The 21,253-nt window shown below is 61.4% G+C and overlaps 3 protein-coding genes across 11 annotated transcripts in view; 1 reads left to right on the plus strand and 2 right to left on the minus strand.

The window, feature by feature from the left end:
- Nucleotides 1-386: 386 nt before the first annotated feature.
- Nucleotides 387-7,431, minus strand: SIDT2 (SID1 transmembrane family member 2). Of its 5 annotated transcripts, XM_066203415.1 has the most exons (28): nt 6,962-7,431; nt 6,656-6,777; nt 6,319-6,480; nt 6,165-6,210; nt 5,969-6,070; nt 5,809-5,892; nt 5,524-5,635; nt 5,369-5,434; nt 5,175-5,268; nt 5,014-5,069; nt 4,747-4,758; nt 4,536-4,607; nt 4,380-4,454; nt 4,126-4,188; nt 3,621-3,742; nt 3,474-3,547; nt 3,315-3,381; nt 3,111-3,184; nt 2,866-2,989; nt 2,649-2,766; nt 2,439-2,575; nt 2,253-2,361; nt 2,100-2,176; nt 1,957-2,003; nt 1,564-1,669; nt 1,342-1,452; nt 1,146-1,259; nt 387-1,046 (listed from the first exon to the last, which is right to left on the minus strand). In XM_066203415.1, exons 1-28 carry the CDS (start codon nt 7,166-7,168, stop codon nt 984-986), a joined length of 2,616 nt encoding a protein of 871 aa, XP_066059512.1. In that variant the 5' UTR covers nt 7,169-7,431; the 3' UTR covers nt 387-983. The 5 variants fall into 5 exon arrangements, with proteins under 5 accessions (XP_066059512.1, XP_066059513.1, XP_066059514.1 ...); XM_066203416.1 differs by lacking the exon at nt 4,747-4,758; XM_066203417.1 differs by lacking the exon at nt 4,126-4,188.
- A 1,712-nt stretch (nt 7,432-9,143) lies between these two features.
- PAFAH1B2 (platelet activating factor acetylhydrolase 1b catalytic subunit 2) lies at nt 9,144-15,831 on the minus strand. The gene is made up of 6 exons (XM_066203421.1): nt 15,731-15,831; nt 14,621-14,708; nt 14,064-14,153; nt 13,127-13,243; nt 12,763-12,885; nt 9,144-12,216 (listed from the first exon to the last, which is right to left on the minus strand). The coding sequence occupies exons 1-6, from the start codon at nt 15,760-15,762 to the stop codon at nt 11,938-11,940; spliced, it is 729 nt and encodes a 242-aa protein (XP_066059518.1). The 5' UTR covers nt 15,763-15,831; the 3' UTR covers nt 9,144-11,937.
- Nucleotides 15,832-16,615: 784 nt separating this feature from the next.
- SIK3 (SIK family kinase 3) overlaps nt 16,616-21,253 on the plus strand; it is a 69,640-nt gene continuing 65,002 nt past the window's right edge. For all 5 annotated transcript variants that reach the window (XM_066203291.1, XM_066203293.1, XM_066203294.1 and 2 more), the window contains exon 1: nt 16,616-16,828. In XM_066203291.1, coding sequence (XP_066059388.1) covers nt 16,634-16,828 — 195 coding nt within the window. In that variant the 5' untranslated portion in view covers nt 16,616-16,633. The remainder of the gene's footprint in view (nt 16,829-21,253) is intronic.

A 21,253-nucleotide genomic window follows, 5' to 3' on the forward strand; every position in this document is an offset into this window, starting at 1 on the left:
CGGCATCCCGTGGGCACCGCGCCTGGGCATCCCGCAGGTCCCGGGATTCCCTCTGCCCCGCGGGCACCAGCGGGAGCGGGTCAGGGCACAGCGGGGCACGCAGCAGCCCGGGCACCGCGCTGCGACCGTGCCACAGGGGGCCCCAGCCCCCAGGGAACTTTGCCGCCCGTGAAGTGCGACCCCCCTGGGCATCCCTACCCACCCGTGGGGCTGCCAGCCCCCCGTGACCCACAGGCCGCCCCCACCCTGCCCACACGCGGCAGCATTTCCCAGCCCCTGCAGCATCTCCCCTCTCCCAAAACCCCGGGGGGAGAAGCAGCCGGCAGCACCGCGGGGCCTGCGGCAGCTGCCCCCCGAGACCCCCGGCAGGCGGCAGCAGGCACGGGGAAAGTGCAGACACTTTAATGCGAGTCCCTTCCCAGCAGATCCACGCGCGGGGTGCGCGGCACCTCGACGGGCAGCGGCGACGGGGGCCCACTGCGGCCACCCCCTCCCGGGACGCTGGAGGAGACACGAGTGGGGGCTCACCGGGCACCGCCACCACCGTGCTGGCCCCACGCACCCCCACCTCCCACCCACTCGACTCAGGCACTGAAGAGAGACCCACACCCACGTGCTCGGGGGGCCACGGGGCTGCTGGCACGGCGCTCGCCCCGATCCCCTCACCGTGCCCACGGGCACACAGACACGGAGCAGCAGCAGCAGCACCTTTTCCAGTGTCACTTGCCACCGAGGACGGATGCTCCGGTGGCCCCCCCAGCCCCATTTTTGGCTGTGATGGGCCCAGGGATGGGCACAAAGTGCCTGGAGGGACCCGGCTGGCGGGGAGGAGACAGACCAGGACCCCCGCGCTGTGTGGGGAGGGGGACGGAGTGGTTGGCAGGACCTGCAGCGCAGACATCCCTCCCCAGGGGTGGGTCCCCCTCCCGGGGCCGCAGCCGGGCGTTTGGCACAGTCCCAGGGCAGCGGGTGGCTGCAGGCTCCTAGAAGACGTAGATCTTGTCCCGCTGGACACAGTCCAGGTCATCGTCCAGCGTCAGCAGCACCTGTGGAGCGAGGGGAGCGAGGGGAGTGAGGGGAGCAGGGCACTGGGGAGCCGGGGAACTGGGGACAGCGGCTTCTGTGCCGGTGGAACCAGCACCTACCAGGAAGGAGCCGAACATGGCGATGGAGGAGAGGAAATGCCAGATGTCGTGGTCGTCAAAGAAGTCGAGCAGGATGCAGTCACGGTTGTGCTCCCGGGATTCAGCTGGCGTTTTCTGCCGGGCACAGGGCCAGTGTCACTGTGTCTGCCCACAGCCACCCTGCCCACCCTGCTGCCTGTGCCACCCTCCCGCTCACCTGCCACGTGCTGAGCCCCTGGAAGAAGAAAAAGAGGGCAAAGCCCCAGACCACGGAGGTGCTGATGATGCAGAGCAGGGGGATGAGCTTGATGCGCTCGCCACTGCGGAGCTGTGGGGGAGGCTGGGGTCACCGTGTGGGCAGCGGCTGGCAGCAGTGCCCATCCATGCCCTGCCCTGCCCTCCCTGCTGGGCCCGTGGGGGCCCAGGGCACAACTCCCACCTTCATGATAATGTAGAAGGCGAAGTAGAGGAGCAGGTTGCAGATGCCGATGGCCAGCAGGTAGGAAGCAAAATCATTCGGGCGGACAATGAGGCCGTAGGCAGCGCTGGGGAGGCAGGGGCAGGCAGTGGGGTCAGCCTGGGGGTCCCCCTGCCATGCCCACTGTCCCCAAAGCATGTCTGCAGCCTCTGGGAGATCAGGCAGCACATGAGGACTCTGGGGTGCCACAGCTGCAGGGGGACCTGCCATGCTGGGCTCACAGCTGCCACGAGCTGCCCATCCTCAGCCCAGCCCCACGGAGGGGTAGCAGGGCTGCAGGAGCGGGGTGGGGGGCGGCAGCAGGGATGGGGAGAAGCAGGGCGGGATCTGGCGCGTGCCCAGCTCTGCACTCACAGTGACCAGTTGATGATGTTCCCCATGACCAGGAGCACCATTCGGTCCTGCAGAAGAGGAGGGGGCTGTGAGGGGCGGTGCACTGGGGGGGCTGTGCCAGGGAGGGTCTCTGCAGAGCCGGGGGCCCCGGTGCCAGCACTCACCACGTACATGGGCCCGCTGCACTGCCGGACGCAGTCCGTGTACAGCACGTGCAGGATCCTGCGCAGGATGCCCGAGTCTGTGGGGAGAGCGGAGGTGACACCGGGGGGCCACCACATTGTCCCCTCCCACCTCGCCCACGGAGCCCCCCTCACCCAGCTTCCAGCGGCCCATGTAGTACAGCTGTGTGCTCAGCAGCAGCGTGGCCACGATGTGGATGACGGAGAAGACGATCCAGAAGGCCGTGTTCCCCTTCCCAAAGACCTGCAGGGCCAGCAGGGGGCTGGGCAGTGAGCTGTGGGGGCCGCCAGCCCCCCTCCCTCAGCGCCCACCGGACTCACCACGCCCACCACGGAGAAGAAGATGACGAGGGCCAGGCAGGCGTAGGCGCTGTAGGCGCTGGCGTTGATGTCCGGGTGACGCTTCTGGTAGAGCTTCAGCATGCAGAGCCCCGCGATCATGTACATGAAGGAGGTGTCTGAGGGGGCACAGAGGTGAGAGGGGCGTGGGTGGCCCCAGTGTGGGTCAGGGGGGACCAGGGGGGCACTCACCAAACTGGAAGTTGGTGTAGTTGGGGCAGACGTGGTAGCAGGCGCTGAGCAGCCCCTCCATCATGAGGGCGGTGCCCATGGCGTAGAAGAGCCCAAAGTGCTTGGGGATGCCACACTCCTGCGGGGCAGAGGACAGGGCGGGAGGGGAAGTATGGGGTCCCGGGAGGCTGAGCCCCCCCAGGCAGCCCGAGCCCCCCCAGGCAGCCCTGTCCCTCACCAGGGCGTGGGCGTCGTTGCGCAGCAGCGCGCGGTTGTAGTTGATCTCGCGCTGCAGGATGATCAGCAGGAAGAGCAAACCCAGCAGGACGTAGCCCAGGTTGCTGAGGATGTTGTTGAAGGCGCTGCAAGGGGCCAGTCCCGATGTGGGTGCTGTGGACACCCCTCCCTCCCCGGGGTCCTGCTGCAGCCCAGCCCTGGGCACAGGGGACCCCCAGTCACCCTCCACCGTCCCCCCCAGCCCACCTGAGGTTCCCCAGTGGGTGGGCGCACAAGAAGTTGTAGTAGCAGATGTCCTGGTTGCCAGTGACATTCACCACCTGTGGGCACGGGCAGGGTGAGGGACAGAGGGGCTCCCAGGGTTGTCCCCACCATGCTGGGGAGCACGGTTTGGGCCTGCAGCCCCCAGAGCTCCCAGGAGCCCCTCCCTGCTGCCCTGGCCACACTCACTGTCTGGTAGGTGATGACGAGCTGGATGACAGGGAGGGCGTAGAACACAGCGATGGTGGCGATGTTCCTGGGGGAGAGCGGGGCTGTCAGGGGGTCCCTGCTGTGCACCCCAGGCTGGGACGCTGCTTGGTGCCCCCCTGCCCGCTGCCTCCCACTCACCAGAAATAAATCTGGTACTTCTTCCGCAGCACCCGCTTGTCCTTGCGCGCCAGGTCGGCCACGCACAGGTATTGCTGGAAGGAGAGGGGGGTCAGGGGCTCGCCTGGCCAGCGGGGAGCAGCTGCCAGGGCTGGGGGGGACGCGCACCTTGGTGCGGATGACGTTCTTGTCGTAGTCGATGTCGGCCAGCGTGTCGTAGTCGTCCTCCTCCACAGAGCTGAGCGAGTCCAGGCGCGGCCGGCCGGCCACGTTCTCCAGTGACCGCTCCCCTGCGGCCAGCCGGGGCCATCAGCACAGCCCCTGGGCCAGCCCGCCTCGCTGCCCACCCCGCAGAACCCCAATCACCCCCAATTAACCACCGGGCTGCCTCCCTGCCAACTCACACTGGGGCAGATTTCAGTTCCCTACAGCCCTGCCCTGGGGACAGGTGGTGGCTGTGCCCACGTGGGCAAGCATTGCCCTGTGCCTGTTCTCCGGGGCCCTGCCAGCTGGGGAACACCCAGGGCCGGGCGGACAATGTCCCGCCCCGCAGCCCCTCGGGTGCTGCCCTTGCTCTGACAGAAGGGAGCAGGGGTTCTGTGCTCTGGGCACAGCTCGGGGCTGGGCAGATTTCGCCCTGATTGGCCCAACCCTGCCCGGTACCAGCATCTACCCATGGCAATGCTCAGTGGCCTCGTCGGGGCGGAGGGCGTGCGCCGCTTGAACTGCTCCTGCCCTTCAAAGGAAAGCCAGAGTTACTGGAGCAGAGCTCCCCGAGGTGTGCCAGCAACGGAGACCCCGCTGGGGGCTGCACGGAGGGGCCGGCAGCCCCAGGACCCTTCCCAGAGATGGAGGGGGCAGAGCCAGGATGCCACTGGGCACGGGGCTCTGCAGAGCTGCAGGCACACCAGTGGCCCAAAAACTCACCCACGTAACTGTAGGAGACCTCTGCTGAGGCCAGGCTGTCTGTGACGCCCTCGGTGCTGCTGGAGGAGCCGTTCCCTGCAAGGACAAGGACACGCAGAGGGTGGGCACAGCCCACGGGCAGGGGGTGAGGGACGGGGGACAGCACGTGGCACTCACCGAAGGAGCCGTAACCGTAGCTGTCGTAGGGGCCGTGGTTCAGGAAGGAGTCGGGGATGCTGCGGGAGTGACCTGCGGGACAGGAGGGTCCCTGTCACCCCTGGTGGCATCCCTGTCCCAGGGCTGCAGGGCCACTGGGCACAAAGCAGCTCACAGCACCCCTGCCCTGGCACAGGGCGAGCTCGGAGCCAAGGACAGAGCTGGCACCTACCCAGGAGCGATGCTGGGAGTCCCCGGAAAGCCACAAGAAGAAAGAGACAGACCTGGTGAGATGCAAAGCCCCAGCACAGCCCTGCCAGCCCCACAGCAGAGAAGTCTGGGACCTCCCTGTCCCCCTGACACTGGGATTTATCCCCAGGGGCTCAGGGGGATACTCCTGCAGAGGCAGAGGCTTTGCCACAGGCTCAAGGGGGCAGAATGACGAGGAATTCCCCAGGCAGACCCCTCCATGCTGCTGGCTGCTGCCTCCAGCCCTCACCTGTGTCCAGGCTGGGCGAATCCATGGCTGCCAGGAGCCCCTTCCTCTTGTGCTGCCTGCCGAGGGAAACAGCTCTCAGCCCGAGGGGACACAGCCCCAGGGCCCCCTCCAGGACTGTGCCGTGGGCTCAGAGCCCGGCACTGTGGCACCCGGGCACTCACCGGCAGCTCTCCCAGCAGGCGATGAGCAGCGTGAGGATGTAGAAGGAGAGGAAGATGCCGAGGCAGAAGAGAACACTGCGCACGTAGGCCTCGGCTGCGCAGAGCCAGGACAGGCCCTCAGTGGGGGTGGCACCTCGGGGGACCTGCCACGGGTCCCCACAGAGCCCAGCACCCCCAGCCCCTCCCAGACTCACAGGTTATGGCGGGTGACACCATCACCTCCAGCGTCTTCTGCCGGTTGGGCTGATCCACGGGTTTATCTGGAAGAAGGCAGGGACAGGGCTCAGCTCTCTGCCCTGTCCCCAGCCCGTCCCCACGCACAGCCCACGGTGGCAGCCCCACTGCAAACCTGGAGAGGCATCCTTGGAGAGGGGGTAGTAGGGCAGAGCCCCCCCGCACGCCTCATCCTCCGTCTTCACCACCACCACCACGTAGAAGCTATGGCTGGGGAAATCCTTCTTCTGCAGCGAGAGACGGGGGTCAGCAGAGCCCAGCAGGGCATCTCCCATGCCAGTGCTTATCCCAGGGCCATCCTTTGTGGGCTCCAGTAGCCAGCGGTGCCTGGCAGCACCAGGCAGGGACCAGGAGCAGCTCAGCCCCGTGGCACAGCCCCACGGCACGGCCCTGTGCCCACCTGCACCGTGATGGCCGCCTTCTTCGTCATGGTCTGGTACATCCCGATGAAGGCCACGTTGTTGTCCAGGTCGTAGACGGGGCACTGCGGGGCAGAGGGGCTGTCAGCCCCACCGGGCACCACGGGTCACCCAGAGAGGAGAGCCACTGCCCACACCTACCAGGATGTCCTGGATGGAGATGACGGAGCAGGGGAAGGCCATGGCTGAGGTCACCTTCACGATCACCGAGTCCACTTCCTCGGGGAACTTGTACTTGAAGTACTGTGGGGACAAAGGGCCCGTTGCTGCCACGGCGGCCACGCTCCCCTCCTGGGTGCAGACCCCTCCCGTGCCACGCCGTGCTAGCCGCCCTCACCTGTGGCTGGGCAGCCGTGGCATTGAAGCTGAACCTTTCATTGGTCCTGCAGAGAGCACGGGAAAGGTGATGGGTGTCCAGGGGAGTCCACAGCCCCCACAGCCCCCACAGGCAGCAGGCAGGGCAGGGCACAAGGGCGGGGGGCTCCCCTCACCGCAGCACAAAGTTCTCCACGCGGGTGACCCGCAGCTGGTAGGAAGTGTTGAGGGACAGCGTGGAGACATCCACGTAGAAGTGCTGGGTCTCCACCTCGGCCTTGGTCTGCGGCTGGCAGAGTGTGCGGCTCACCTCCTGGTAGGCGTATTTCCGCTGGTACCTGGGCAGGGAGAGCCGTGTGTGCCCACCGACCCCTCCCCGGGACCCCTGCGTGGGGCATCCCAGCCCTGGGAGCTCCTGCGTGGGGCATCCCAGCCTGGGGAACTCCTGCGTGGGGCATCCCAGCCTGGGGAACTCCAGCGTGGGGAATCCCTGCCCGCCGGGCTGGTACTCACAGGCCCCGGAGGATGAGCGGCACCTGGAAGGAGACCACCGCCTCCTTCTGCCTCACCACGAAGAGGACGGGCCGGTCGTTTTGGTCCGAGAGGACATTGACCGACACCCGCACGCCCTCGGTCTGCGGGGACAGGGGCAGGTGAGGTGCTGGCCGGGCAGGTCGGGCCGCGGCGGCTCGAACCGAAGGCTGGACTTTGCTCGGCCGCCGTGGCAGAGGCTGCCGAGCCCTGCGCACCCCACGGCCCCGGCACCCCGGGGACAGACAGCCCGCGGGGGACGCGGCGGTGGCGACCACCCCGGCTCACCCTATTCCTCCGGACGCTGTGGTTGAAGGCGTAGATGTTGAGCAGGTTGGCGTCCACCCAGTCGATGTAGGCGGTGTTGAACTGCGCTTCCTTCTCCTGCACCTTGCGCTTCCCGTGGGGCAGGGGCTGGGGCCGGACGGGCGGCGCGGGCAGCAGCGCCCCGGCCAGCAGCGCCCAGGCCAGCACGGCCGCGCCGGGGCCCGACATCCCGCCAGCATCCCCGGCCAAGGTCCGCAGGGCAGGACGGCACGGACGGGACGGGACGGGAAGGGACGGGAAGGGAAGGGACGGGACGGGACGCGCGGGGCGCTCAGCCGGGGCGCGCCCGGGCGCGCTGCCCCATGGCCGGGCCGTGCGCTGGCGGTGCCGGGGGCGCTGCGGGCGCTGCCGGAGGGGCGCCGAGCCGCCGCCGGTGCCGATCCCGGTGCCGGTTCCCTCTCCCCTTCCCGTTCCGCACCGCGGTAAACACGGACCGGCGGTGACGTCAGGCCCGTCGCACGCTGAGTGCCCGGCCGGGGAAGTGACGCGGCGGGCGGGGCGGGGGGACCGGCCCGAAACCGGGGGGGACCGGCCCGAGCTCCGGGGACACCGGCCCGAGCCCCGGGGACACCGGCCCGAGCCCCGGGGACACCGGCCCGAGCTCCGGGGACACCGGCCCGGCGGGGAACCCCCGCCCCGGGGCAACGAGCCCCGTGCGCGACCCCGCGGGGGAAGCCCGGCGCCATAGGGAACCACAAAGGGGATGACCTGTCCTACAGGGGAGCCTCTGTGCCCTGTAAGACCCCACAAGGGAGCCCGCTCATTATGGGACCCCGTAGGGAGAGTCCTGCTCTATAGAAGAGCCCCAGCCCCATATAGGATCCCGGCTCCAGAGGGGAGCCCCTGCTCCATGTGGGATCCTGCACAAGAAGCTTGGTTCCCTGTGGAACCCCACAGGAAAAGCCCCGCTCTGTAGGGCAGAACGCCGTAGGGGAGCCTTGTCCTGTATAGCAGCCCATAAGGCAGCCCCTGCTCCATAGGAGACCCCATATGGGGTCCCTGCCCCAACAGGGAAGCCCCAGTGCCGTGCAGCACTCCAGACACCCACCCAAACCCCTGGCCCAGCCTGCCTGCCCCCAAAGTCCGTGAGAACATGGAAGAATCCTGCCAGGGAAGGGGTGGGTCTGCCCCATCCCTTTCTCCTGCTGCTGTCTGGATTCCCACCGGGGTTCCCGCAGACTCTCCCGTTTGTTGCACCCTTCACCACCAGAGATGGAATAATTCAAAGTAACTTGGGAGTTTTCCCATGCTTGGGGGAAGCAGGAGTGATGCCACACTGCATTTTTTGTGCGTCTCCCAAAACACCCCCCCAGCCCAGCTGTTGCCAGGCCTCCCGCTTCCAGGCCTCTCTCCAACAGCTCTGTGGCCTTTAGAACACATTTTATTTGCCTGCAACTGGGGGTTTTGATTTAAAACCCCCTCTGAAGGGGCTCAGCCCCATGTCACTTCACCCAGAGCCACTTCCCGGGCCGGCTCTGCCATCCAGGAGCGCTGCCACCGGCTTCCTGCTCTGCTCCACGGGACAAACGCCACAGACAAGGCTCTGCTGCTATTGTGCACTTTATTTCTCCGGGCCCTCCTGTCCCTGAGGATCCCACAGTTTGGACAGTCTGCCCATTGTTTCCAGGTGCAGGTGGTGGCGCTGGCAGCAGATGGGACAACCTCAGGGACAGACATGCGGGAAGAGAAGCAGAATTCCGGCCGACTCCTCGGCTCTGATGGAACTCGAGTCGCCTCTTGCAGGATGGCTGTGAGCGGGATTGCGTGGGGATGTGCACTCCCTGTTTGTTCCAGGGCCATCAGAGATAAATCGCTCGGGAATCGAACACAAGCCGATGTCCTGTCGAGGGCCAAAATAAACCAGTCCCCTTCACCCGCAGCTCCGTGCTCACAGGTTTGGGTGCAGCACCCAGATCTGCACGGGGAAAGGAGGAAAAACAGACAAGAACAGCCCCAAACGGGGTGGGGAAAAGCAGGAATTAAACGAGGAGCAAGGATCTGGCTGAGCACAACTCCCAGAGCCGGGGAGGACCCGCAGTGGGAGGTTTGGCAGCACCTGCCCGGCCCATGGAGACCTCCAGGGGTGACCGAGACAGGGCAGGAGACGGCTGGGCACACACACACACACACAGGCTGCGACACGGTGGGTGAAACATTGACATTTATATTGAAATATGCACTAACAGTGACTTCTACCAGCCGATGCATTTTTGCCAAAGCAGAATCACAATGGTTGTGTCCCGGGGAAGGCTCGGGGCAGCGAGGGGAGGTATGGGGGCCTCGCTGCTCCTGCCTCACCCTCCCCCGGCACCTCACAAGACTCTGTCATTTCACATCTTTTGTTTGTTTTTCCCCTCTGCTGCATAAACACAAAACTGGACAGGCTCACTCAGAGGAGGCCACAGCTCAAGCCCAGCCCAGTCCCGAGGGACACCCAGAGCTGGAACTGAAGTTTTCTCACAGGAGGCACTCGATTTCAGCACTCGGTGAGCAGGAGGCAGAACCCCTCTTGCCCACGACACCTCTCAGGTGAGCAGGGCAGTTTCCTGCCAGGCAGCAACAAGCAGAGCCAAGAGCACTGAACCAGCACAGAGCGTGGCACCTCAGCAAGCCAAGCCTAAGCAGAGCCAGCAGAGCCTCCCCGGTGAGGGGAGCCTGCCAAATTCCCTGGGCCACTCGGCACCCTGCCCACGGGGCTGGCTCACAGCGAGCACAGGGTGCCCAGCAAAGTGGGAGCTTTACTGCAGAGTACATTCCTGGTTAGCATCTCTTCAGCCAAATGCAGCAGCAGCAGCAGCAGCAGGGAGGGGAGGAAGCAGGGATGCAGAGATTAAACTAGCACACGGCCTTTTCTCGCAAGCCTGGAGAGATGGAAAGCTCTCAGGGAGCAAGAATGGATTTTATCCCGGCTCCCTGAGGGGCTGGGGATGGGATAAGCCCTTCCCCATGAACTCTCCACGTCACTGTACTTTTAACATTTGATTTTCCACTTGCCCTTCCCCAATATTTCCAGCCAGGAGCTTATGGGAAGCGTGAGCAGTGTTCCCTCAAAGCCTGCCCTGCAAGGCCGTGGAGCTCCAGGGAGCAGCAGCCCTGGTCTGGATCACGGGGGTAGGATGTGATCCCTCCTCTCCCATGGCACTCTGCAACTCCCTGCATCTGATCCTGGCCAGGGGAATGCTTCACCTTTCCTTCATCTGTGTGTAGATCACATATACTGGAAACAAAACACACACTATGCATGCAATCCAGGCAGGAATCCTGCTATGATCAAATCTACAGGAGGAGGGGGATGAGGTGGGACGTTAGGGGATTCCTCAACGCTAGGTCAGGGTTACACACCAGCCCCTTGGCTACAGCAAAGGGCAGACAGACTATGTACAGTACCTATGGGCTTCGGCAAAGCCACCTGACACCTGAACACCCTTCCCTTGGAGCACGGAGTGAAGCTCTCCGTTCCTCCCACGTTTACCTGCCTGGAATCCCACGGGAAGCACAAACCCAGCGTGGCACCACTGAGCTCCAGCTCCGGCAGGTAAGGCAGGGAGGAACAGACTTGGTTTAAAATAGGTTACTTGCAAGTTATCAATTCACCTAGGGCTCTGCCTCTCAGGCCCAAACCCTTTCTTTCTGGAAGAGAAGCTCTCAGTTTTAAATGAAAAGTCGTTTAACTACAACCAGCCATCTGAACTACAAACCAAACCAAAACCCCACTGAGTCACAGCCCTTTAGGAGGGCACCTGCCCCTCTGGCTGCCTTGCTAGAGGTGAGGAGCAGCGTGCAGGGCAGGAGAAGCTACATCTTCACTTTTTACTCTAAGAGGCTGTAGTTGCTCAAATAAAATGTTTATACAAGTAAACCAGTAGTGATAAGGAAATGTACACCTTGGGATCTGTAAAGCTTAAGAGTGATTTAGGCCTTGCAGCCAGGGGATCTTCATGTGGGTTTGCTTTAGAAAAAAAGGATGTTGTAACAGTCATACTTAATAAAAAAATAGGAAAAAAAAAAACTGCAAAGAGCCCGGACACCTCAGAGGGATGTCTGTCAGTTCCAGAGGAGCAACAAAGTGACTGCCAATTACTGGGTCATTAAAATCCTACACTGAGCAACTGCTAAAAGCCAGCAACATCACGGGCAGCAGGAGCAGGGGCCAGCAGCAGCACCCAAACGGGAGCATTCCCAGGAGAGCTGCGTGGGAGGAAAGGAAGGTGCCCCCAGGAAAGCTGCGTGGGAGAAAAGGTGACCCCGCTAGCAGGACTGGGGAAACGAGCACAAGACGAGCACTGGGGAGTGTTACACGAGTTCAGGTAACTGTTTGCTTCTTTAAATTTCTGAATTCCAGTTTCAAGCTGCTTCAGAAAGGAGTGAGAAAGCAACACGTGCCATTTAACGCCCCCCCCCAGTAAAAAAACGAACAAACAACAAACAAACAAACAAACAAACAAAAAAAAAACCCAAACAAAAATCCCAAAACCGCCTAAAAGGTGGAACCAAGTTTGGAAAAATGCATCTGTTCTGGCTTTTGCAAGTGGAATGTGATTCTTGTTCCCAGGCAAATACACAGAGCACGATGCCTGCAGCCAGGAACGGTGAGCCAGGAGCGGGCTGTCGGACAGGCTACAAGGGGTCTAGGACAACCACAGGGCAACAAGACATGAGAGGGGCACAGAGTGACAGTCCTGTTCTCGTTTTAAATGAGGAATGGTTTAAAAGTAAAACTCTTCTTCAGCTAATTTCCTCCTGCAATAAAACCAACCCAGCCGGCCCTCGTATGTACAAGACCAGTTAAACATGAGCCTTCCCCCTCAAAACACTAGGTACGGACATCCGGTATCATTCTACAATGGAAAGTGCTTTAAGAAAGAAGGATTCTGTAGTGCCAGTGACAGAACTGATCTGATGGGCTGGATGATGCTCTCCACGCTGACAGCAGCGGCTCAGGCCAGGGCAGCTCGTTTCTCCTCGGGGGTCTCCTCCAGCAGCTGCATGATCAGTTCGTGGAGGGGCTTGCAGACCTTGGCGTAGCCCCCGCCCGTCAGGTGCAGGAAGTCGAACATGTCGTGGTAGGAGATGGTGCCGTCCGAGTGCACGAAGCCCACGTCCACGTCCAGCAGCTGCACGTTGGGCAGTTTGGGGAGCGAGCCCTTCAGCAGATGGTTCACCTTGGCGTTCTTCTGCCGCAGCGGGTTTGGCTTCTCTCCACGAGGTAGCAGGCCCTGGCACGAGAGGAGGCAGAGAAGAGCTTTGTGTGGCTCTGATGGCATCAGGAGCCCTGCTCTCCCTTCCAGTTCAGGCTGCCTGTCAACATTTAGGATGTCTGTGACAAGAGGAGCTACCCCTTGAATCAGAATTTGTCCATTCAGGCCAAATGTGAAATGCAAGTGAAGGAGCCAGATGAGCTACAAGCACTGACTGGCAGGGAAACTGCTTTTTTTTAGTTTTTAAATGTATCAGCTTGTCCTCTTTCCATACACTTTCAGCTCCTCAGCAAGACAGGCAGCAGCCTCCTTAGGACAAGGAAGCCAACTAGGATTCCCAATGCCAGCAGGGATTTGGGCACCTATTTTCCCCTCACGGGACTTCCTCGGCAACATTAGGAAGTGGGATAGTTACTGGGAACGAGTCCACCCAGCTCTGGAAGGGCCAAAGGAGAGCTCCTGCAAAGCCAAGCCAGCGAGGGGAGGCACAAAGCAGAGGACAGATCGTGGGACTGTCCTCCCAGCCCCACCCAGTGAGGCAGAGCCCAGGGAGCAGGGACGTACCAGCACAATCACTTTGGCCTGTGGCTGCTGGGTGTTGATCAGGCGCACGATGGCCTCGATTCCCCCTGCCACTTCTTCTGCTGTGTTTTCATGGTTATTTGTTCCAACCCAAACAACAATGACCTGCAAGGAGACAAAAGTGTTTGCAGCTTTCCCAGGGCAAATGGTAACAGGGCTGATGACCCCGAAATCCCTGCACAAACACCAGAGTAGGCAGAGAGCTGCAGGGAGAGTCAGGCTGAAGAGTTCAGCCCCGGGGCTGGCACTGCCCACTGCCCTCAGGGAAGGCACTTGTGCCAGGCCTGCAGCTGCAGGTGACCTTCACTGCACCGCTGGACACCCTCACTAGCCCTGCAGCTCATACCTTGGGTTTAATGTTCTCCAGTTCACCGTTCTTCAGTCTCCATAGCACGTGTCCTGTGGTGTCTCCACCAATCCCAAAATTCAGGGCATGGAGCGGGGAGAAGAGCTCTCGCCATATCTGCAAGCAGAAAGCAACGTGCTGCTTCAGAGCACCACCCTGGCTGTGAGGCAAAGACACCACACGGTGTCCTCAAGGTCACTGAGAGCAGCCACGAGTCCTTCTCTGAAAACTCCCTCCACAAAGGGCATTTAGACAAGGCAGGAGGTTTCATCTGGAGTCAGAAGAGATGGAGCTGCTGAGGTTCAAGCTCTCAGACCCGGCACAAAGGAAGGGAAGATCTCTGGAGCAGTGATTTGCTGAACTCCTCAGAGCCCCAGAGTGCCGATCTATTGCAGACCACGGCGTCCCTAAGCACAGGGCCTTTGAAGAGGGAATCTATGACCTGATTAAATCCTTCTCATCCCCAGGTAACAAAACTAGAACAAAGGGAAGGAGCTCTTGCAGAACAAAGCTGCTCAGCTGCCACCACGGCAGAAGAAAACTCTTCTTTCCCTCAAGAATTTTAGGGAAGAAACAGCGGACCAGTGCCTCCGGCACCCTGAATTCCACAGGTCTAAGTGTGCTCTGGCCATGCCAGGTACAGCCACAGGGAATTCAGTGGCCTCAGGAGGCTGGAATCTGAGAGCTGCAGGCTGTGCACATGTGCCAAAAGGCAGGCAGTTGGTCATGGCCTCAGAGAGGGAGGCAAAAGTAGGCAGGTAAAGCAGTGTCCAGGCACTGGGGAGTTCAGGAAACAGGGCAGGAATGCCTCAGGAGGCAGCAGTGAAAACGGGAACAGTGGAAATCATCAGTGTTACACGTGACCAGGCACTGCTGGGTTAGGGAGAGATGCTCCAATTGCTCTGATCCACCCCTCCCTCCCTCCCTTTATCCCTACCTCGTACTGCTGTAGCAACTGCACCATGGAGTCCCCCACGAAGAGCACGTCGGGCTCCTTGTCCTTGCAGTCCAGGACAAACCGATTGTGCTGTCAAAGAGAGTGGCAAGGTGAGCTCCAGCTCCTGGGCATCCAGCCCTTCCCAGGACAGGGACAGCTGCGCCAACCATTTTCCCCTCCAGCAACCCTGCTGGACACTGCTCCCAGCCCCAGAGCCCCGTGAGGATCCCGGGCTGGATGAAACTTGGCGTGGTTCAGTTTGTGGCCATTGCCCCTTGTCCTGCCCCTGAGCAGAGTCACCCCCCAACCTCTGACACCCCCTGGAGATTTCGTACGGGTCGATGGGATCCCCTCTCAGTCTTCTCAGGACTAACCCCTGCAGTCACTCCTCATCAGAAAGATGCCCCAGAGCCCTGCTCCTTTGCTCCATCACGGCAGGACACACAGGTGTGACAGCTGCCAGCTCCAGGCTGCTGTGACCTCAGGGTCCCCAGCGTGCGCTGGGCAGCACTGGCCCAACATCCCCCCAGTGACGGGGATCCACGTGCCAGCCTCACCTGTGACATCCACCTGTCATCCCCCTGAATGTCCTCGGCGGCGTGTGGCACTGCAGCCGGGTTGGAGTCCCCCATGCCCATCCTGTTCCTGTGGAGAGAACAGCTCACACCCACTGCTCCCAGCAGCTCCCACAGCTGGGAAAGGGCTGCTGGAATCCGCTGCACCACAGCTCCTGCCTGTCCCTGTGCGTGCTGGCAGCTGGCTGGGAACAACAGCACGGATGTTGCTCCGTGCCAGAGTGACTCTGCAGCAGACACTCCCCTGGAGCCAGGCACACACAGACACCCCAGAGAACAAAGCACAGCTCTGGGGATGCTCTGCAGCCCCACACCTGAGCCAGGCCAGGCTTTAATAACTCGGCAACAACCGCCGAGGCTCCGGGGATAAGCCCCTATTAGCACCCAGAGATCCAGCTTACAGCTGCTGAGCTCCACAGCCCAGGTGGATAATCTGCCTTGGGGAGCAGAGCACCGTGCTGGGATTGATCCCAGAATCCCAGAACCGTTACAGAGTGGGAGGGATCTCTGGACATCACCCAGTCCAGGCCCCTGCCAAGGTGGGGTCAGCTGGAGCAGGTGGCACAGGAATGCCTCCAGGTGGGTTTGGAATGTGTCCAGAGAGGGAGATCCCACCATCTCCCCGGGCAGCTGCTCCAGTGCTCTGCCACCCTCCGTGGAAAGAAGTCCTTCCCCACGCTGGGGTGGAATTTGTATTTTAGTTTACGGCCACTGCTCCTTGTCCCGTTGCTGATCACCACTAAAGGGAGTCTGGAACCACGCTCCGACACTCCTCGGAGATATTTGTATGGATTGATGGGATTCCTTTCTCCAGACTGACCAGGCCCAGCTCCCAGCTCTGCCCATCCCTGAGATGCTCCAGCCCTTCCACATCTCTGCAGATCCCCAAGGATCTCCGGCGGGCAGGGCAGCGGGATGACGCTTCCCGCGGCCGCCGCCTGCAGCCCGGTGGGCGCACACGGCGCCCGGAGCCCATCGCGGCGGGCTGGGCTGGGCGGGGCGGGCTCCCCCTGCGCCCCCCTCCCCTTTCCCCTCCCGCTGCCCCCCGCGCCCCGCGCCGGCGCCCCCGGGCCGCGGTCCCCCCGCACTCACGGCGGCTGCGGCTCCTTCCCCCGCGACTCCATGGCGGGCGCGTCCCCTCCGCTCGGCCCCGCGCCTGCGCCGCTTCCGCTTCCGCTTCCCCGCGCGCGCCCCGGCCGCCGCTTCCGCCCCGCGCCCGCGGAACTCCCGCCTCCCGCCGTGACGTCACCGCGCCGCTCCCGTGATGTCACGCTGCCCCGGAGCCGAGCGGGACCCAGGTGGGGAGTGACGGAGGCGCTCCCTGATGTCCTTTTCCTGTTTATCGTGGGTCTCACCCTAAAGCCGCAGGACCTCTCGCCCCTCGCCATGACGCCATTCTACCATCCCTGACGTCATTCTGCCCCCAAGATGAGGCGTGAGCTGCATGTGGGGCATCCCTGATGTCCCCGCAAGGAGTGATGTCACAAGAACAAGTTTCCAACTACCCGTGGGTTTTGCCCCAAAACCGAAGCAGCTCCCTGGCCCCGGGGGGCACCAGATGGGGCGGTCTCACCATGACATCATTCAGCTATCCCCACTGGGGAGTGACGTCACACTCATCTCCCATATCTCACCGGGTTCTCCCCAAAACCGCAGCACCAACCGCGCGCCGCAGCCCCTCTCCGTGACGTCATTCTCCTCCCAAGGTGAGGCGCGGCCCAGGTGTACGTGGGCCGGGGGGGGTGTCCCTGACGGCGTGACGTCACGGGCAGCAAGGTCCCCGTTTCCCGCGGGTTTCTCCCCAAACCCGCGGCGCTCTCTCCCCGCCGCTCCGCCGCGCGGGGGCGCTCGGCGGGGCCCTCGCGCCGTGACGCGGGCGGTGACGTCAGAGCGCCGCCCCCGTCGCCATGGCAGCCGCCCGCCCCCCGGCGCCCCCCCGCGGATGAGCTCACGCGGTGCCGCAGCCCCGCGGGGGGGTTCGCTCCGCGCGACAAGATGGCGGCGGCGGCTGCGGCGGGAGGAGGCGGCGGAGCGGGGGCTCCCCCCGCGGCCCCCCGGCTCTCCCCGGCCCCGCCGCCCCCGCGGCCCCCCGGGCCCGCCCGCATCGGCTACTACGAGATCGAGCGCACCATCGGCAAGGGCAACTTCGCCGTGGTGAAGCTCGCCACGCACCTGGTGACCCGCGCCAAGGTGAGTCCCCCGCGGGGGTCGCGGCGCCGCCCCGGCCAGCGCGGAGGGAGCGGGGAGCGGCCCCGAGCCCCCAGAGCCCCGAGCGGGCGCCGCCGGGCGGCGGGGCCGCTGTCGCGGGTGACACGGGTGTCCCCGCGGGTCCCGTGGCCCCGGGATAACGCGGAGGTGGAGCGGGGGGACGCGCCCGCCGTACCCGGGGATGCTCCCGGCGTGCCGGGGGGCGCACGGAGGGCAGGCGGCGGACGGGTCGTTTCTTACCGAAACGGTGAGAATCGATCGTGGCCGAGTCTTCAGGGCCGTGGGAAACCGCGGGGAATGGAGCGAGGAAGGGCCTCCCGAGGGAAAGGCGAGCCCAGGTGGATCCAGGTGAGCCCCGGAACATGGCAGGAGATCCGGGCGGATCCGGGCACGGCGAGCCCCGGAGCGCGGCCGGAGATCCGTGAGGAGCGGCGGCACCGCTGCTGGGCTCCCGGCCGTGCCGGTGGCACCGAGCTCCCGGAGAGGGCTGGTCGTGCTGCGGGCACCGGGATCTTCCCGGCAGCTGCGGCAGGAGCGGGGCTGGCATGGGCAGGGAGCAGACAGGCCTGAACCAGAGCCCTGCGCCTGCTCTTGGCTCCGTGCTGGCTCCTTGGGAGCGCTGCAGAGGGAGGATGGTGCTGGCTGGGCTTGTCCTTCTGTCAGTTCCTGGGCTTGCCCCTCTGTCCCTTTCAGGGGCTGCCCCTCTGTCACTTTCAGGGCTTGCCCCTCTGTCACTTTCAGGGCTTGCCCCTCTGTCACTTTCAAGGGCTGCCCCTCTGTCACTTTCAGGGCTTGCCCCTCTGTCACTTTCAGGGCTTGCCCCTCTGTCACTTTCAAGGGCTGCCCCTCTGTCACTTTCAGGGCTTGCCCCTCTGTCACTTTCAGGGCTTGCCCCTCTGTCCCTTTCAGGGGCTGCCCCTCTGTCACTTTCAGGGCTTGCCCCTCTGTCACTTTCAGGGCTTGCCCCTCTGTCACTTTCAAGGGCTGCCCCTCTGTCACTTTCAGGGCTTGCCCCTCTGTCACTTTCAGGGCTTGCCCCTCTGTCACTTTCAAGGGCTGCCCCTCTGTCACTTTCAGGGCTTGCCCCTCTGTCACTTTCAAGGGCTGCCCCTCTGTCACTTTCAGGGCTTGCCCCTCTGTCAGTTCCTGGGTTTATTCCTCTGTCACTTTCAGGAGCAGCACTGTTTTGAAACAGGAGGAGAAATCCACCATTGCCTTGGTTTGCTGGAGCTCTGGCTCTTCACCCGGATAATAAAGTGGAATTAATTTCAGGGGCTATTTAAACATCAGTTATAACACCTCCTGGACAGTTCTTTTCAGAGCTGGGCTGCATTTGCCTGCCCTGACGGCTATTTTGTGCCTGCAAGTGCTCAGTGCTACAATTTAACCTGCACTTGAGTTGTTCTATGCTGCTGGTCTCGCCATGGTAAACCTGAACTTTTCTGAGAGAGAGAGAGTGATGGGTTCAGGTGCTTCGAGCGCAGGAGGCTGACCCCTCTGAGTGGAGATCTCTCCTGGAAAAGGAGGGATCCAACTCCAAGTTGCTTTCCTGTTCCTGTTTCCAGACTCCCTCCTTGGGTCAAGGTTTCTTCGCAGTGGTGCTGACTCTGAAGTTTGCAAAATACCAAAGCAGAGACCATCTTTTATGCAGGAATAGTTGATTTTGTCCAAAGAATGGCAGAATATGGTCACAGATTTTGTCTGGAAATCGTGTTCCACGTTTGTAGGGCCAAGGCTGGATTTTGCACTTTGGCTTTGGGTGACGGAAGGAGGTACTAAGCTTGGAAAGCTTTGCTTTATAGCAGCGTGCACTCATTCCTGCTGCCCTGGAGTGACTGAGGGTGGGTTGCGGACTTCAAGAGGAGGTTTTCTGGAGGGATGCTGAGGTGCTGAGGGCTCTGGAGCAGCGGGTTGGACCTGCAGCTCATTCCCTGCACGGAGGAGATCCAGTCCCTGTCCCTCTGAGCTCTGGGGGCTCCCCGAGCCTGGGGAAATACCTGTGCTGGAACAACTGCCATCTGTTCGGCTGTGCTGGGATAGCTTGGAGCTGAAACTTGACCTGGAAGCTTTCTCAACTCTGAGGTCAGGTTTCCTTTCAAATCCCAGCCTCTGGAGAGGAGTGCGAGTGAATGGATTGGATTCTGCTTGCAGACCCTGAGCGCTGTGGGTTCCGTACTTTTCCTTCGCTGTCAGAGCTGTTGCTGTTGGCTCTGGGAGAGGAGTGGGGAAGGAGAAAGGAGCTGCTTGGTTCAGGCTCTGGGACTCATGAGGTTAGAGGAGAGGTGTTGATGTAAATGCGTTGGAAAGGGCAAATCCTTATGGGGGAGCGTTTTTGACTGGCAGCAGAAGTACAAAATAATGCTACTGCGAGCTTGTCTTCATCACGGTTACACTTTTAACACTTTGACTTAATGGAAACAACTTGGAAGCGAGTAAAGCCTTGGCAAAATGGTCCCATTTAGGGATCTGAAAGAATTCTTTGATCACAAAACGCAGGCGCAGCCCGGTTGCTGCCTGTGCTGGCAGCCCCTTCCTGAGGTGATCCCGCTCTCCCAGGAGGAGCTGCGTAAGTGAACTGGGCAGTTCAAATATAGCCACCAAATCCCTGCACAAACTTGACCCCATGTCACATTCTCTTAGAGAAAAGCGGGTTTGCCTGTCATGGCCCCTCCTTGCTCCACTGTCTCAGGCGGAATTCCACTGTGAGTGTCTGTGTCAGCTTGGAAATAGATGTACCCCGTGATTTTGGGCCTTCTCCAGAAGGTGAAATTAGTGGCGGTGTCGGCTGGTGACCACTGCTGAGCCTGGCATTAGAGGTGATCTGTGGATGAGTGTTGGATCCTGTTTTCCTTTCCGACGGACATTTACCAGGTCAAGTGGACTTTGACATGACAGTTCAAGATAACAGCTGGAGCATTCCTGGCTTGTGTCCCTTTTTCCCTAAAAAGAGAAGCGGAGGGTAGTTGGGTGTCTGGTCTGATCTTAAAGGCCCGAGATCTTCCTGGCCCTCAGGAAGTTGAGCACTGCATTTATTTAGAGGAGCAGAGTGCCTGGCCTTGCTGGGCTGGCACGTTCTGCTGACACTGAACGCTGCAGTTTACATAGAACTGCATTTCAGGAGCTGAATGTGGGTCAGCAGTGCTGGGGACACTGAGGAAGGGGAATGTTAATCATCCCAAAGGGCAGGAGGCCTGTATTCATAATTGTCTCTGCTGGAGCCGATGGAATAGAAGGGAACAGTCGGCAATTTACGTATTAACCAAGGCAGCAATTTACATTCAGTCCCTGCCCATGCAAAGTTGGACTCTCGTGCTCTGTCAGAGCCGCTCTGATGGCTGGGCAGGAGCTGGAGCCACAGCTCTGACTGGGATGAATTTGGCACCTGCGGGATATCTTGCTGCATCCCTCCTTCCATCCCCCTTCCTTTTGTCTCGTCTTTTACAAGAAACACTTGTTTCTGGGCTAAAACTCTTCAGAGTGACCTGCTGAATGAATTGTTTTCCGCAGAGTTCCCATTTATAAATCATCCAAGTGACTTCATTAGAATTCCGGCTCTGTTCAGGTGGTGGGGTTGTTTTTAATGCCACATTTTTTCATAAGGGCTGGTCAGGGAATGTTTGTGAGTGTGCCAAGGAGCACATACCCTATGTTCCCGTGCCCTTTGGGTGTTGTGTTTGAGCCTTCAGGAGCTGTTGGGGCTGAGGAGGGCAGAGAGGGACGCTGTGGTTGCTGGGCGCTGCTGAGAGCTCTCTGCTGTCCTGCTTCCATCCCTTCCATCAGTTCCATGTGACTGGAGGTGCAGCTGGGGCACGGAGCAGTGTGCACCTGCCGTGGCTGCACTGCTCTCATGGAGTGTTTCACTGGGAGACGGGAGTCACTTTCACATCCATCTTTCTCTTGAAATGGAATTGACAGTGCTGGGAGAACAGCTCCTTCCCAAGTGCAGTGATCTTCCTGCTGGGCTGCCTTGGCTTCTTGCAGGCTGGTTGTCAGCTCAGGTTTGGATTAAATTTCAGTAATATCTGGATGGGCAAAGCTTGGGGCAAGTTTCCCTGGCTGTGTGTCGTGGCATCCTGTTTAAGGGGTACGTGGAGTTGTTTTACGGGATGGCAGCCCAAATCCATGATGCTTTATTCCTTGGCAGAACTCAGCCCTTCTACCAGCACAAGCACAACTGGAGAAAGGCTTAGAACTGAGCAGGTTTTTCTTTAGGTTTTCAAGGAGCTAAGCCTTTTCTGGAGAACGGGAGGCAGCTCTGCCCTCACTGGATGTTCCCTTCCATGAGAGAACAGGCTTAGTTTCTGTGGTTTGTCTTTGGGTGAGTTGGAGTCGTCAGTGGAACACATTTTTCACCAGAGTTGTTGGAGGTGGGCAGTGTGGCACTGGAAACCAGGATGCAAAGCGGGC

This window comes from Chamaea fasciata, unplaced genomic scaffold (assembly GCF_029207755.1).
Source record: "Chamaea fasciata isolate MVZ Bird 193981 ecotype frontalis unplaced genomic scaffold, bChaFas1.0.hap1 SCAF_24, whole genome shotgun sequence".
In the NCBI taxonomy this organism is placed as follows: Eukaryota; Metazoa; Chordata; class Aves; order Passeriformes; family Sylviidae; genus Chamaea; species Chamaea fasciata.